Here is a 14730-nt window from a genome sequence, read left to right as displayed (position 1 = left end):
CGTTCTTCCTCATGACTGTGTTACAACTAATCAGAAACACACACACACACTAGGGCTGACTAGCTTTCCATTGATTACAGCACCTGTTCAGAATACTCCTCCCTTTCTTGCAAGCGTGTCTGCAACATAGTTTTGGTATTGGTTAAAAAGAATCTGATATAAAAACAACAAGAATACCGACTACAATATAAATAAACACAGTTTAGTAACAGGCAAGAAGGAAAACCTCTATCTCATATCTTGTATCTGATTATTCTTTTCCTTTCATCCTTACTACAGCAATTGCTTGTCATATTCATTGTGTTTTATCTATCTGTGGTTGTATATGTATCCATATATCATATAACAGAAAACAAAATTACCTGTGCTAATTCCAAATTAGCGTTGTCCTTATAAATATCTGGGTGAACACCGTCCTAGGGTTACTACCATCACTTGCCGTTATTCAACTACAGGTTCCTGCCGCTGAGAGCTTCTCGCTGGTAACCTAGGAACGACAAATGCCTCGCACACCCCTGACCACCTACATCACACCACTATCGCGGGTTCTTTCTAGTATCCAAGGGAAGACAGACGCTGCACATGCGTCGCTCGTCTCTGACTTTTAGATACAATGCAATGGATGGTGAAACCTCATAACCGTGAGCAGTCTTATATTTCGGACATAGGTAGTTTCAATCGTGTCTCGTCTCCAGTCCAGGAGGGATCTTCAGCACGGACCAGGACTCACATGCTGCTATCAGTGAGCAGACTTTTTTTTTTACAATTTTTTGGTGTCGCGGTGAATGTTAGAAACGTGTCACCGAGGTGTCTGGCCTTTGTGAAGTAAAATTCAATGTTGCTGGTGTCCGCAGTATTCGGACACTGCTACACATTTGTTAGTTTAGTATACACCTTGTTTTTCAACCTTTTCATTTTTATTAAGAACGAAAAAAATTATCATGTGTGACATTATGAGCATTATGACCCTTTGTTCGAAAGGAGCTTCTGAACTCTCTCGTCCATTTGAATTCTGTCAGTTTTTGGATGATGAACTGCCTCCCGCCATCATAGATAGTCCTTTCGATGGTGCTTTAGAGGTTCTCAATGGGGTTGAGGTCAGGGGAGCATGGGGGTCACACCATAAATTTGTCCCCTTTTATGCCCATAGCAGCCAGAGATGCAGATGTGTTATTTGCAGCATGAGACGGCGCATTATCATGCATGAAAATGATCTCGCTGCAGAATGCACGGTTCTTCTTCTTGAACCATGGCAGGAAGTGCTGTTTGAGAAACTCCACATACATTATGGACTTCATCTTTACCCCTTCAGGGATCCTAAAGGGGTCGACAATCTCACTCCCCATGATTCCAGCCCAAAACATTACTCCACCTCCTCCTTGTTGGCACCGAAGCCGTGTTTGCATGAGGTGTCCATGAACCAGCCATCCTCCACTCCATCCATCTGGACCATTGAGCGTTGTACGGCTCTCATCGGTGAACAAAACAGTTTTGAAGCCCCTCATCATGTATTGTTTGGGCCGTTGGAGACGTTTCTGCTTGTGTGCAGTGGATAGAGGAGGTCCACAGGATACGCACAGCTGCAAACCTCTGAAGGACCCTGCATCGTGTTGTTCGGGGGACATTGGAGGCACCAGCAGCTTCAAAAACTTGTCTGCTGCTATGACAAGGCATTTTTGCAGCTGCTCTTTTAAGCTGACATAATTGCCTGCTGGAAAGATTCCTCAATTTGATCAAAAATGTCATGATCTTTTCTTTTGGACATGTGACTACACTATGGTTCAACAGGCTTCCCAATGAAAGAACTGCCAAGCTACTTCACTAATGATAACAAGAAGCAATGTAGCCTATTTTTAATAGATTTTGTGCTTATAAAAGAATTTCCAATGTATATTTTGAATGAGTAATTGGAAACGTGGATGTGTTGTGTCTGGTGAGCCGACATAAGCCAGATTTATTAGATGTTTCTTTGAAAATAAATGTAAAAAATTCTCGCTTGGCTGGATTGGTGAAGTATAGCAACGTCACATGATGCAATGAAGGGTGCTGGCTAGTGATGGGAAGTCCGGCTCTTCTTGCTAGGCTCTGCTCACTAATAATAGCCGGCTCTTCTGGCACCTGAATGGCTCCCTATTACATATATAATAGGGAGCCTCAGTCCAGCCAGTCACCCCACTCCATATATTGTTCTGGTTGTTTATATCGTATCCCTCTACCAATATTATCAGTGCAGTTTATCCCAGTAGTCGGTGAAGTTGTCTGTTTTTTTTTATGTTCCCTAGTCATACATACTATATAAAGTGTATGTCTGTATGAACTACTTGAGAGCTACTTTATCAGTTTCCTAACAGAGCAGCTGTAAAGGAAACCTAAGGCTAGATAAGGATGATGGTAAACCTATACACATTTAAGGGGAACTTCTGTTTCTGTATGCCCCAACATAACAGAAGTTTGACTATGTGACATACAGAGAAAAGAAAGGGGTATATTGCACAGAATTCTCATGTATATGGTGTATACTAATGGTATATCTGTGGATGGTGACCAAATGGCTACAGACAACAATGGGGCACATTTTCTTACCCGGTCCTGTCGCAATCCCCGATCCGGACGGTCCGACGAATATGAAGTCCGGCGCGATTCACCAACATTGTGCGCCCAATATCCTGCATGTGTTGCTTCCCTGCTGAGGTCCGCCGGAGGTCACCTTCTTCTTCCCGGTGCTTGTAAGTGGTGATCTTGCAACACAATTTACAATGTTAAATCCTGTGCGTTCTCCGAATCCGTCGGGTTGTCCGGTGGCCCGCCCCCCGATTTGTGGCGTGTGAAAGCCTGTTAAATACAGCGCTAATCGGAAATCATCGGGAAACCTGACGAAAATGCGGTCCGCGAACCCTTAGTAAATGAGCCCCAATATGTATGGCTGGATGTGATTTCCCCTGAGAAGGCAGCTCTAGTATATACTAAGGGAATAGGCCCTAGCGCTGCAGAACTATTTCCTATGTTCAGTGTTGTCCAATCTACACGTAGTCTCCACGTGATGCATGCAATGCAGTGACATTTAAGTGGGATTTATCCAAATTCCATCCACGTGCTGAGTAAAAAGTATGTAACAGAAAGGATTTCTGTAGCTTGTCCATTTTTTGCTGCTGATTATTGTGTGGGCTGTGGCTAAAAGGTTAACCCCCTCCCCTTACCAGAGCGAAAACACGGCGTAAAACCGAAAAAGAAACCAGGAGATTGTGGTCAGTTTCTGTTGCTTGCAAAATGTCTGTAAAATTAATGTGGAAAACATGGGGGAGGGAAAACATAAGTCTGGAAACGTGTCTACTTTTTGGGACTTTTTGTAAGGATGTATCTTATTGGTTGATATATGAGGCAGGTAAGTCTGTGGGATTTTTTGAGACTTTTGTCTGAAAACTGGCATAGAGTTTAAACCCCTTTCCTACGCCTGCTCTGGAACGGAGATTATTTGCGGGGAAAAAAATGTGACTCGCAATTGCACCAAAATTTGTGACCTTTTTATACATCCACATTTGGAAACTTATGAGAAATCAGGCGCTCCACTTTGACATAAAACAAAAACATGGCATACTTTGTGAAACAACAACAAATGTATCAAAAAAGGCACAAAAATGTTTAAAAGTCACAAAAAAAGAAAGGAAAACGAAAAAGGTTTTATAAATGCCTCCCATGGTGCTAAGACTCTAACAGAAACTAGCCAATATCTGACATTCCAAAGCCTTTATGTCTTGTCTGCAGCTGATCTCATCCTTTTCCACCCCCCTTGAGACAATTTCCCCCCCCCTGTCTTCTAACAATACAATGTCTCCGGAGGGAATCTGCTCTCATCCTTGTTACCCGATAGAAGAGCAGATGAAACTTACCAGTGTTTTCCATATTGTAGTGTAGAGTACTAACAGGCGGATAGTATGGACCATGGTACCTCCATAACCTCATCTACTGTATTCCCTTCATGAGCTTTTAGAGTACAGGGACAAGATGTGCATGTAAAAATTCTGCAGTGAATACAAATATGCAGAATAATAGTGGATTTTGGTCTAGATTTCACTGAGACTGAGGAAGAATCTGCTGTGACTCAGCATCAAAAATTCGACGTTCAGCAGATTTTTAATCCACAGCTGATATCAATTCATAAATAAATTATAAGAAAATATTCTGCAATGTTCTGAAAAATTTGCAGAGTGACCTGAGTGTAGACGGTGATGAGGGTGGGGTGGGGGTCGTCAAGTGTCAAAATTCAATGAATTAACATTCTTCGGATTGAAAGGGTAAACTGAAGCCACAACTGCATTTGTTCGCTCCATAAATCGCCCGTTCAAGGACAGCTGGACAAGAGTGAGTTTCTTTTGACAAACCTGTTTCGTGTGTTTGCAGGATTTACCGGATCTGAACTAAGAATTTCAACTGTTCTATGGTTGGGCCAGTAAATCCCACAGTCAGAACAAACTTGCTCGCATGCAACCGACCTAAGAATGATGGATGGCTGACAGAATGCGCCTCCCACTCGTTCTGGCCTCTCTGGATACTGCACATATATACGGAAGCATACGGTGTACGCATATATACAACCCGTATTTTATACGTTCCTATAGACTTCTATGGGGCATTCTGAGTGGAAATATATGAGAAAATAGGACATGCTGTATATTTTTTACGTCTTGTTCATGGCATGGTACGTTGCACAATATGGCTATTAAAATGGATGGCCGTGTTGCCCATTGTAAAGAATGGGGTTGAATGCAAAATGTTTATGGGGTAATGAATGGGGGGTATGCTAGATGTTTTTAACAGCCTTACCCTGTGTTAAACCATTGTGTGGAAAAATTGTAATTGATTAAAAATTGTAATTGTGAGGATGTGTCATCATCCCATCTTCATCAATCACTGGATATGATCTGAATGTAGCTTGAGGAGGAGGACAGGAGAGGTAAGTGGTTTTACTTTTCCTTTAATATGGGATCATTGTGTATGTTTTATTTAGGGGCACTCTGAATATTTTTAAAATGTAATTGGAGCTGTAAATATTTCTTTAGACGACACCGTATTTAATAATAATTCTTTATATAGCGCACACAGATTACGCAGCGCTGCACAAAGCTTTTCAAATTGGTCCCTGTACCCATGGGGCTCACAATCTAACAGTATGTTTTGAAGTGTGGGAGGAAACCGGAGTACCCGGAGGAAACCCAGGCAAACAGGGAGAGAACATACAAACTATTTGCAAATGTTGACCTGGGTGGGATTCGAACCCAGGACCCCAGGGCAGAAGTGCTACTCACTAAGCCACTGTGCCGCCCTATTTATTTTGTTTGGATGTATTATACTTGATTCTGGTGTTGTATTTGGGTTGACATTAGTGACCTGGACCACCAAAGATCCTCAAGCTAAAATATCATTAACATCATCTATTCATTTATTCTGAAACTAACATAGGACTGCTGCCTCTCCCTCCATAGATAACAGGCAGTCCTGTATAAAGTATGACATAGGACTGTCTGCTTTATGTGGAGGGAATGGCAGCAATCCGCTGTAAGGAAAAAAATTAGTGTGGGAGGGCAGTCATCTATGGTAATACCCTTTTTAACCTTTATTCCAGTGAGGTAAGTACGTGACAGCAGAAATTATATGGCAGAATTATACAGTGAAACCTCCTCTCCTTTACAAAACCACCCCCTATCCAGATTCGTCGTTAGCTTTTCAGTTCTTACTAATTTGATGCCATATTGTTTATGAAGACCACACCCCTAGAAAAACACTTTCCAATTGTGAATGTTCAACTCTAAGGGTGATGCCACACGTCCCGTTTTTGGTCTGTTTTAAAGCACGTGTTTTCAGTCCGTTTAAAACGCATGTTTTTTTTTAAAACACATCCATTTTTTTACTGTTTACCATGCGTTTGGCTGCTTTGAACCTGTTTATCAAGAGCCAAACCTTGGTAAACAGTCAAAAATGGATACGTTTTTAAATGGATTGAAGATGCATGCTTTAAAAAGTCCAAAAATGGAACGTGTGGCATCACCCTAGCAAGCCTCCACTAATTGTGACCCAGGATTAGAGATGAGTTGACCCGATGTTCGGAATCCGCTGGGACAAAATGCCGGATTGGCGGTGATCAGCCAATCTGGCAAACTCACGCCCATTGAAACTAGCCTGGCCAATCATAGCCAAGGCTTGTTGCAATGGGCGACAATTTGCCTTATTGGATGTTCAGCTGCCAATCTAGCATTATGTTTGGGTCACGTGGCTGAATGCGAACATTGGGTTTGCACATCTCTACCCAGGATTTCTCCAGCTTTTCTTTTCATTGGAACCATAGAATTCAAGTGGGAAAACTGCAAAAAGAAAACTGCATGTACAGCAGCCGTGATTATTCGTATCAATGTTATTGGGATTTTTTTTTTTAAATCTCGGGGGGGGGGACAATTACTCCCTGACCATCCTGGATCACATCTGTCCTGCAGCAGATTGCTGTATATATGTAAAGATGTGGAAACAAAGCAATTTGTAATGTAACAAGGTCCTGATTTTAAGACTCTACAATAAAAAGCACAATAAAATCCCTGGTCCTCAGAGCTTACAGCCTAATGCTACGGTAAGTGCTAGAACACAGCTCCATGTTTTGGGTTCACACACATTTACATTGACAGAAACCCCATCCACTACGCTGCTACTGTATATCGCTGTGGTTGATCGCACATTATGTATCAAAAATTCTCTTTAAATCTCTACAATATTAATTTTACTTCTTTTTTTTTGTTTTTTTGCTCATCCTTTTATATGGGCAGTTTATAGACTGAGCAGAATGTAGCTGGTGATATTTCTCAGTATCCCAGATTGTGATGATGTCCCCTGGTGTTTGGCTGGGCAGGGTGCCTGGTAGGTGCAGCAATGGCTCCTGATCTCATGTGTCGGGGAGGTAGCAGGAATGCAGAGTTGAGTAAACATTCCCTGGGTTTGGGATCCCTGCTCTTCCATACAAGGAAACAGTGCGGTGTCAGAGAGGGGAGGGGATGTTACGGGGCCATCCCAAAACAAAGAGAGTCCCATACATCCAGTGCCTGTGTAGAGCCTCATAGCTTTGTATGGGAGTTCCTGGCTGTCAGACACCACACCCCTGAGTGCTGGAGCCTCAGTAATCAGGAAAAGCTCCTGCTGTACAGGGACATCCACAGCTTGTGCCTGGAAGGAACTGAAAGAAAGGAAACCTTCGCTATATATTCACTGCAGCTTCATAATGGCAACTAAGCGCATCACGATTAAAGGGCCAGCACCTTGGGGATTCAGGCTGGTGGGAGGAAAAGACTTTGAACAACCTTTAACAATTTCCAGGGTAAGTGTCTGCCTTACTAACAGCTGCACCTCTGGGGGGGATTCAATGAAGTTACTTTTCCATAATCTATTAGTTGGTGTATTCTTCTTTTAAGGTTGTGAATATGCAAAATTGTAAATGTGGCCAGAATTTCGCAATCAGCTCTGTGTAAAACCGTCCATTATAAGGTTACGTGACACTGCGGACACCTGGTGATTATACAATGCACTGACAGGGCGGGGAGAGACCGGTATTCACGACTGTGGAATTGCTGAAGGCACCTATTTTCCTGGAAGGGTGTTATTCATTACATTTATCTCCCCAAATCGGCTACAAAACTTTGTTAGATGTAGTTTAAATAGTCGGATAGATTAGTAAAGTGTCATGGGGAACGTATTTATCCAAACCAATGACACAGTCAGGCAGATTTCCCATTAGGCAGGACCTCTTTGCAGTTTTTTGGAGAGTCTTTCGCTGTATTTGGCACAACAGATTTATCATGGGGGCTGTTGGGGTGACTTTTTGGAAAGCCACGCTTGATAAGGGTGATGCCACACATGGCATTTTGAATCCGTTTTTAGTCCGTTTTTAAGCAAAACGCATGTTTCAAAACGCCATGTGTGGCATCACCCTCAATCCGTCTATTCCATCTGGATACACACCCAAGATAAACCTGGAGTAAGTTGTCTGTCAATGAAAAGTGGGAAAATGACAAATTGTCAGATGTGACAATTTTAAGACATTTTGTGAGACACAAAATGGACATAAAGGCAATGACCCAGCTAAACTGTGCTGAGCCCTACGGATAATATTGTACAAACCTATTTTAATACAAGTGAAGTTTATCTCGCGCTGTTATAAGAATCTTTGCAACAGAATATCTGCATATTATGAAAATGTCTTAGCTGACTGTTGTGAAACATTGCAACGGAACCTCACCAGTATGAATCCCTTATCATGTGTGGTTATCATGCAGTGAGAATAAAGTGGTATGATACTGTATATATAATATATACACACAAACAAGGATTGAAAGCAAATGCAACACGTGTAAGTGGCCTGAGAAAAAAAAAAAAAAAGCGCCATTTTTGTCCATGGGTTGTGTCTCTGGTATTGCATTAAAGTAAAGGGGACTGAATTGCTCCTCCACACACAACTTGTGGATATAGGGAATGCTGATATTTATGGATTCACTTATAGCATTTGGCTATACAGTGTCTATGGCCATAATATGTTGTATGTATGCAGTGACGTAACTAGGAGAGGCAGGGCCCCATAGCAGGCTTCTGAATGGGGCCCCACTTCAAAAATATACTTATTTCTATACTCGTGTTCGTTACACACCATACAGCGCATATACATCACATATATGTACAGCATAATATGTATATAATGGTGCACATCCTCCACTTTTTTAGTTTGTCAGATGATGGGGCCCCTGACACTGTGGGCCCCATAGCAGCTGCTATGGTTGCTACCACTGTAGCTACGCCCCTGTATGTATGTGAATATATCTTACCCCCAGTATAGGGGATAAAAATATGCTTGGTGGGGGTTTTACTGCTGCGACCCCCACCTTTCATGATACAACTGGGTCCCATTCTAACATATTGAATGAAGTGGCAGCATGCATTATTATGGGAGCAATGGAAATTGCTGATCCGTTTGTTTGCTTATCATTCACATTCTCATAGCTGAGTATTAAATAGGTGCACTGTGCTACGTCATTTCTGACCCCTCTCATGGTATTGGATGAGGTGGCAGGCCGCATAATTTTACATATGTAATAATAAACCTTTATATAGTGAAATCAAGTCTGGCGGTATTTTACAGATTAGGGGGGTCCAAATACAAACAAAATCAGAATTTGCAGAGTAATAAAGTAGCAAACAATAGTTTGAGGGGCTTATATTTTACTAGTCCCAAAATGTTCCGGAAGTCAGAGTCTTCACTGTAATCTTGAATTTCAGAAGGTGATTTAGGAATATACATTATTTGGCAGAGATCCATGTGAGCTCATCAGTTTTGCAAGCCCAGAAGTACAAATCTATCAAAAAGGACAAGACATATCATGTGTACAATTCTTGGTAATGTGCAAAATCTCTTAGTCTTTCATCCATGAATATGACTGAATTGAGGTTCTGTGCATCCCCTTTGCGGTTACTGTACCTCTGTATACCTCTAAATTCATACACAGATTGCTATCACCATTGCCTTTAGCATAGAATATCATGAAGTGACATACTGGGCGAGGTGCGCTACAATTCTGGTTTAAAGGACATCTACTACCAGGATGAAGGATTGTAAACCAAGCACACTGATATACTGGTGTATGCCCCCTCTTGCAGGATCTGCTCTTCTTTTAGCTTCATATGCCCTTGTTTTTAAAAATAATAGGCTTATGCAGATGAGCCTGTGGGGCTCCAGGCTGCCTTAACACCTATGGAGCCAGGAGCCCCACAGACTCATTTGCATAATTTTAAAAGCCTTTTTTTTAAAAAAAACCAGGGCATAAGAAGCTAAAAGAAGAGCAGATCCTGCCAGAGGGGGCTCACACCAATATATCAGTGTGCTTAGTTTACAGTCCTTCATCCTGGTGGTAGATGTCCTATAATTCACCCCAAAACAATAACGTAATCTTGTGTTGTGATGTCTTGATTGTTGACTTTAAAACAACCTTGTAGAGGTGATACAAGTTTATCTTCCATTTTATGGGCTTATTAGCTAGTACATGTTATCATTAAAACACATGGCGGGAGATTTATAAGGATGAGTTCAAGGCAAAAGTAAAGGTAGAGCTTCTGAGGACAGAGCTACTGTACAAGCTGGTGGTTGTCTTGAAGGTCTAATTTCATATATAATGCCAACATATTCTACAGTGTTGTACAGAGGCGGACATTGTTCCAATAGGTCTCTAGCCCCCAGTTTTTCCAAGCAATTGGTCAGGTGGGTGGAGCCATGGTACCTGCTACTGTCAAAAAACGCCCACCTGACAGAGACACTGGCATAAGAAATTGGAGTGATTAAAGTTCCCCTCTAAGGTTTATTCCATCCCAAACCAGTGGACCTATACAGGCGGTCCCCTACTTAAGGACACCTGACTTACAGACAACCCATAGTTACAGACAGACCCCTCTGACCTCTGGTGAAGCTTTCTGAATGCTTTACTATAGTCCCAGGCTGCAATGATCAGCTGTAAGGTGTCTGTAATGAAGCTTTATTAATAATCCTTGGTCCCATTACAGCAAAAAATGTTTAAACTCCAATTGTCACTGGGGCCAAATTTTTTTTTTTGTCTGGAGCTACAATAGTAAAATATACAGTTCCGACTTACATACAAATTCAACTTAAGAACAAATCTCCGGACCCTATCTTGTACGTAACCCGGGGACTGCCTGTAGTCTAAAATTGTCTGAGGAGATCCATACAACTATTACGGTATTTTAAGAAAACAATACGCTCAACCAATGGATTACCAATATTACCAAAGTATGGATACAATCTTGTACAGAGATACAACTTGTACCATCTATTTAGACAATTTTGGAATCCAGTGTTGTTTTTTGAAGAACCTCTATGAATAAATAAGCCAATCCCCCAAAACTAATAACATCCTGAATCTTTGTTTAACCATATTTAAATGAGTATGAAAATGAATTCAGCAGCTCCGGACACAGATCCACACACTAAATCTACAGCAGATTATCAAGGCCTGACAATAAAAGCTATATACAGGCAGTCCCCGGGTTACGTACAAGTTAGGTTCCATAGGTTTGTTCCAAAGTTGAATTTGTATGTAAGTCAGAACTGTATAGTTTATAATTGTAGCTCCAGGCAATTTTTTTTCTCCCCCAGTGGCAATTGGATTATCGATTAAATGTCATTAGAGACACTTTACAGGTGATGATTACATCCTGGGACTAAAATAAAGCATCCAGAGAGCTTCACCAGATGTCACAGTGGGCAGAGAGCTCCGTCTGTAACTAAGGGTCGTCTGTAAGTCGGGTGTCCTTAAGTAAGGGATTATCCATTTGTCAATGCAGATATATACATGTGAGTGTTGCACATGGAATAAAGCTTCACCCGTTTCCAGGTACCCTGGAGTGCTGCCTCTTTCCTACATCTACCTAAACGGACCCTGGCCAGGGGACCTACGGCTGCTGCACCCTAGTTCACCTGTGCTGCTTCGGACTCTCCTTTTTTGTGTATATATATATATATATATATATATATATATACATATACAATACATACATAGTATTTTACAAGACCCAAGTGGGAAACCTATAATCAAATAGGTAAATAATTGATAAATATGCTGATTATTATACAGGCAGTCCCCGGGTTACATACAAGATAGGGTCTGGAGGTTTGTTCTTAAGTTGAATTTGTATGTAAGTCGAAACTGTATATTTTATAATGGAAGTTCTAGACAATTTTTTTTCTTTTGCCCCAGTGACATTTGGAGTTTCAAAATTTTTGGTGTAATTGGACCAAGAATTATCAATAAAGCTTCATTACAGACATCTTACAGCTGATCATTGCAGTCTGGGACTATAGTAAAGCATCCAGAGAGCTTCACCAGAGGTCACATGGGGCAGAGGGGTCCGTCTGTAACTATGGGTTGTCTGTAAGTCGGGTGTCCTTAAGTAGGGGACCGCTTGTATATAAAACCAATAAAGCAATGACATTTCCTTAAAATCAAAGTTAATTCATAAACATATAAATAATATAAAGTTCAATATGAAGTATATGAAGAACCCAGCATCGTTGGGTCATTGGGATTAGACTATTGGGATCACTGGTGTAACTAGGAAAGACAGGGACCCCTAGAAGGCTACTGCATGGGGCCCTCCTTCCCAAAAAATATACATATTAGTAAACTCACACATGCAAGTTACAATCACATATAAATACACTCATGTGCACACACAGCATATACACATACATACAGTGCCATATGCAACATACTCACATACAGTGTATATAGATACTGCATATACACATCACAGATATAAAGTAAATGTTATATACATATTATGCTGGACTTGTGCAGTACAATATAGATATAATGGTGCACATCCTCCATTCTTTATTGTGTCAGGTCGGATGACGGAGCCCCCTGACATTGCGGGCCCCATAGCGGCTGCTATGTCTGCCACCGCTGTATTTATTACTAGATAGAATAAGCAATCACAAAATAATTGTCTAATCCAACCAGAAACCCTGAACTTAAGTTTTAGTCTTTACAGTGATTGCCTCTGTACCCTCTGCACTTGTATTGTGCAGTCAGTTCGTAGTATTATAGGTTTGCTCACTGTGTTTGTGAAAACATTCGAAGGGTTATATTTTCTCCTACAGAATTGTGTTGTGTGATCTGTTTCTGTTTGTATTGCACAATGTTGCTTTTTTTTACATCCAGACTTCTCGGGCCTGAGAAATCACATCTGGTTGTCAGATCCTTCTTGTAAATACAATTCATTAACATTGTACACGTAGTTATAACAGTGGGTCATGGGTGCAGAATCTATGTAAAGGAATATATAAAATGTTACACTCCTACAATTCACATGCTTTATGTGTGTGTGTATTTATATGCAACATCCTATGTTCTTATGCTAGAAAAAAAGGTGGGGGTCGGTCACAGCTCTATTACTAACAATATCTAATTTAAACAGACCTGTGGGGAACCCATACCCGTTCCCTAAACTTCACCTTGCATGCCTGGCATATCCTTGTTGGTCCGTTAAGTGATTTAGCTAAAAGCCGAGAGGGTCAAGATTCCACCACAGGCCAAGCTGTGACTACCAACAACAACATAGCGTTGAACACTAAAACTAAAAACAGAACAAGCAGTAAATAGGAACGACCATACATTAGAAATACAAGCAGGGAATACAAAATATAAATTAGGGAGGGAGGATGGGTATCTCTTGTGCGCGGAGCAGTCCAAAGAGGCTGGGCTAGCTCCGCGCTCAGGAATAAATATCCGATGATAAAAAGCCGAAGATCGCTAGGACCTTCAGTAACTGGCTACAGGCCTTTGCGGTTATGGCAAGTATTGTAGCTCAGCAGAAGCCTGCCTGCACGCAGGATTTGTTTGTGTACTTGGATACCATCTATACTGCGCAGAAGCTACACGGCGGTTCGGCCAAGGATTTGTTGATGATGAATCCCTTCGGGAGCCTTCTTGGGTTCACAGTCCTGGGCGGCCTCAAAACGTCCGGGATCCTGCTGGCTTTTCAACGAAGGCCACAGCCGCTTCTTTGCTTCCTGCAGATTCAAACACGAATGCTCCATATGTGGCGGGGCGCATTCAGCCCTCCGCTGCTTTAGGAGGCAAAGAGCCCCCTCAAAACCTGCTACCTCCGTCCGGGGGGGGGGACCCCAGTGCATATCCAAAAGATACAGCTGTGGCTAGACCGTTACCATCTGAGGCGGGAGGCAAAAGTGCTGCTTGATGGTTTCACCTATGGTTTTATTATCCCCTTTGTGCCACATGACGGTTTGATGTTGTCAGGCAATCTTAAATCAGTTAGGGATAATGAGTTTATGGTTGCAGAAAAATTGTTAAAGGAGGTTGAGTTGGGCAGAATGGCGGGCCCTTCTCTGTTCTGCCTTTTGAGAACCTGCACAAATATCCTGGGCAATATCCAAGTAGCGGAATCAGCTGGCCACATGACCAGGATGACGGAGGGGTGGGAGGGGGTCAGGAGGGGCCACACTCTTAAAGGTAAAGAGCACGGCCAGTCCTCCAGCCCCCCTGGCATAGGCAGCCTGCGGTCTGAGCAAGGGGTTGCCTAGAGGTTGAAAAACATGGTGGCTTTCTTCCAAACGCATATCCTCACCTGACCCTGGATAGTGCATGGTATTGCAACTAACCCTTTTCATCTCTTTACAGCTGAGTTGCAATACCGGAAGAAACCATGGTCAGATGTGTTGTTGTTTTTAAAAGAAAGCAGTCATGTATTTTAATCTCGGGACTACCCCTTTAGCATTTTGCCCAGTGGACAGATTCTGAGAATGCAAATGGCTGCACTAAATGCAATGCTTTTTATTTCACATGTTCTGTATAAAAGTAGAGCAAGTCCTAGTCTAAATTGTTTTCACTGATCCATTGTCCAATAAAAGTCAAAGGTATCAGTGAAAATACGGATGGGTCTCAAATGGCATCCAAGTGCCATCTGTTAAAAATTGATCCTTGCTTGGATACAGTCTTGAGATTCATCCATTTTCTTCATGAAAGATCGGATGCAAATTGGCTGTTAAAAACAAATGTGAATGGTCTTTTTCATGGCCAAGAATTAGCGGTGTCTTTGGCATCTAGCTCTATAAGGTGTTGGGGACAGTGGTTGTGTGAGGACTTGGCACACATGGGGGACAGACTCCAGAAGGCT

The 14730-nt window shown here is 41.9% G+C and overlaps 1 protein-coding gene across 4 annotated transcripts in view; it reads left to right on the top strand.

Annotated features, from left to right (window-relative positions):
* Positions 1-7040: 7040 nt before the first annotated feature.
* Positions 7041-14730, top strand: part of PDLIM1 (PDZ and LIM domain 1) — a 42674-nt gene continuing 34984 nt past the window's right edge. The window contains exon 1 of one of the 4 annotated variants that reach the window (XM_072131053.1): positions 7041-7354. In XM_072131053.1, coding sequence (XP_071987154.1) covers positions 7259-7354 — 96 coding nt within the window. In that variant the 5' untranslated portion in view covers positions 7041-7258. The remainder of the gene's footprint in view (positions 7355-14730) is intronic. The other 3 variants (XM_072131054.1, XM_072131055.1, XM_072131056.1) reach the window with 3 other exon arrangements.

The sequence above is a fragment of the Engystomops pustulosus genome, chromosome 11, assembly GCF_040894005.1.
Source record: "Engystomops pustulosus chromosome 11, aEngPut4.maternal, whole genome shotgun sequence".
Lineage (NCBI taxonomy): Eukaryota > Metazoa > Chordata > Amphibia > Anura > Leptodactylidae > Engystomops > Engystomops pustulosus.
This window is presented reverse-complemented; position numbering and strand designations above follow the sequence as displayed.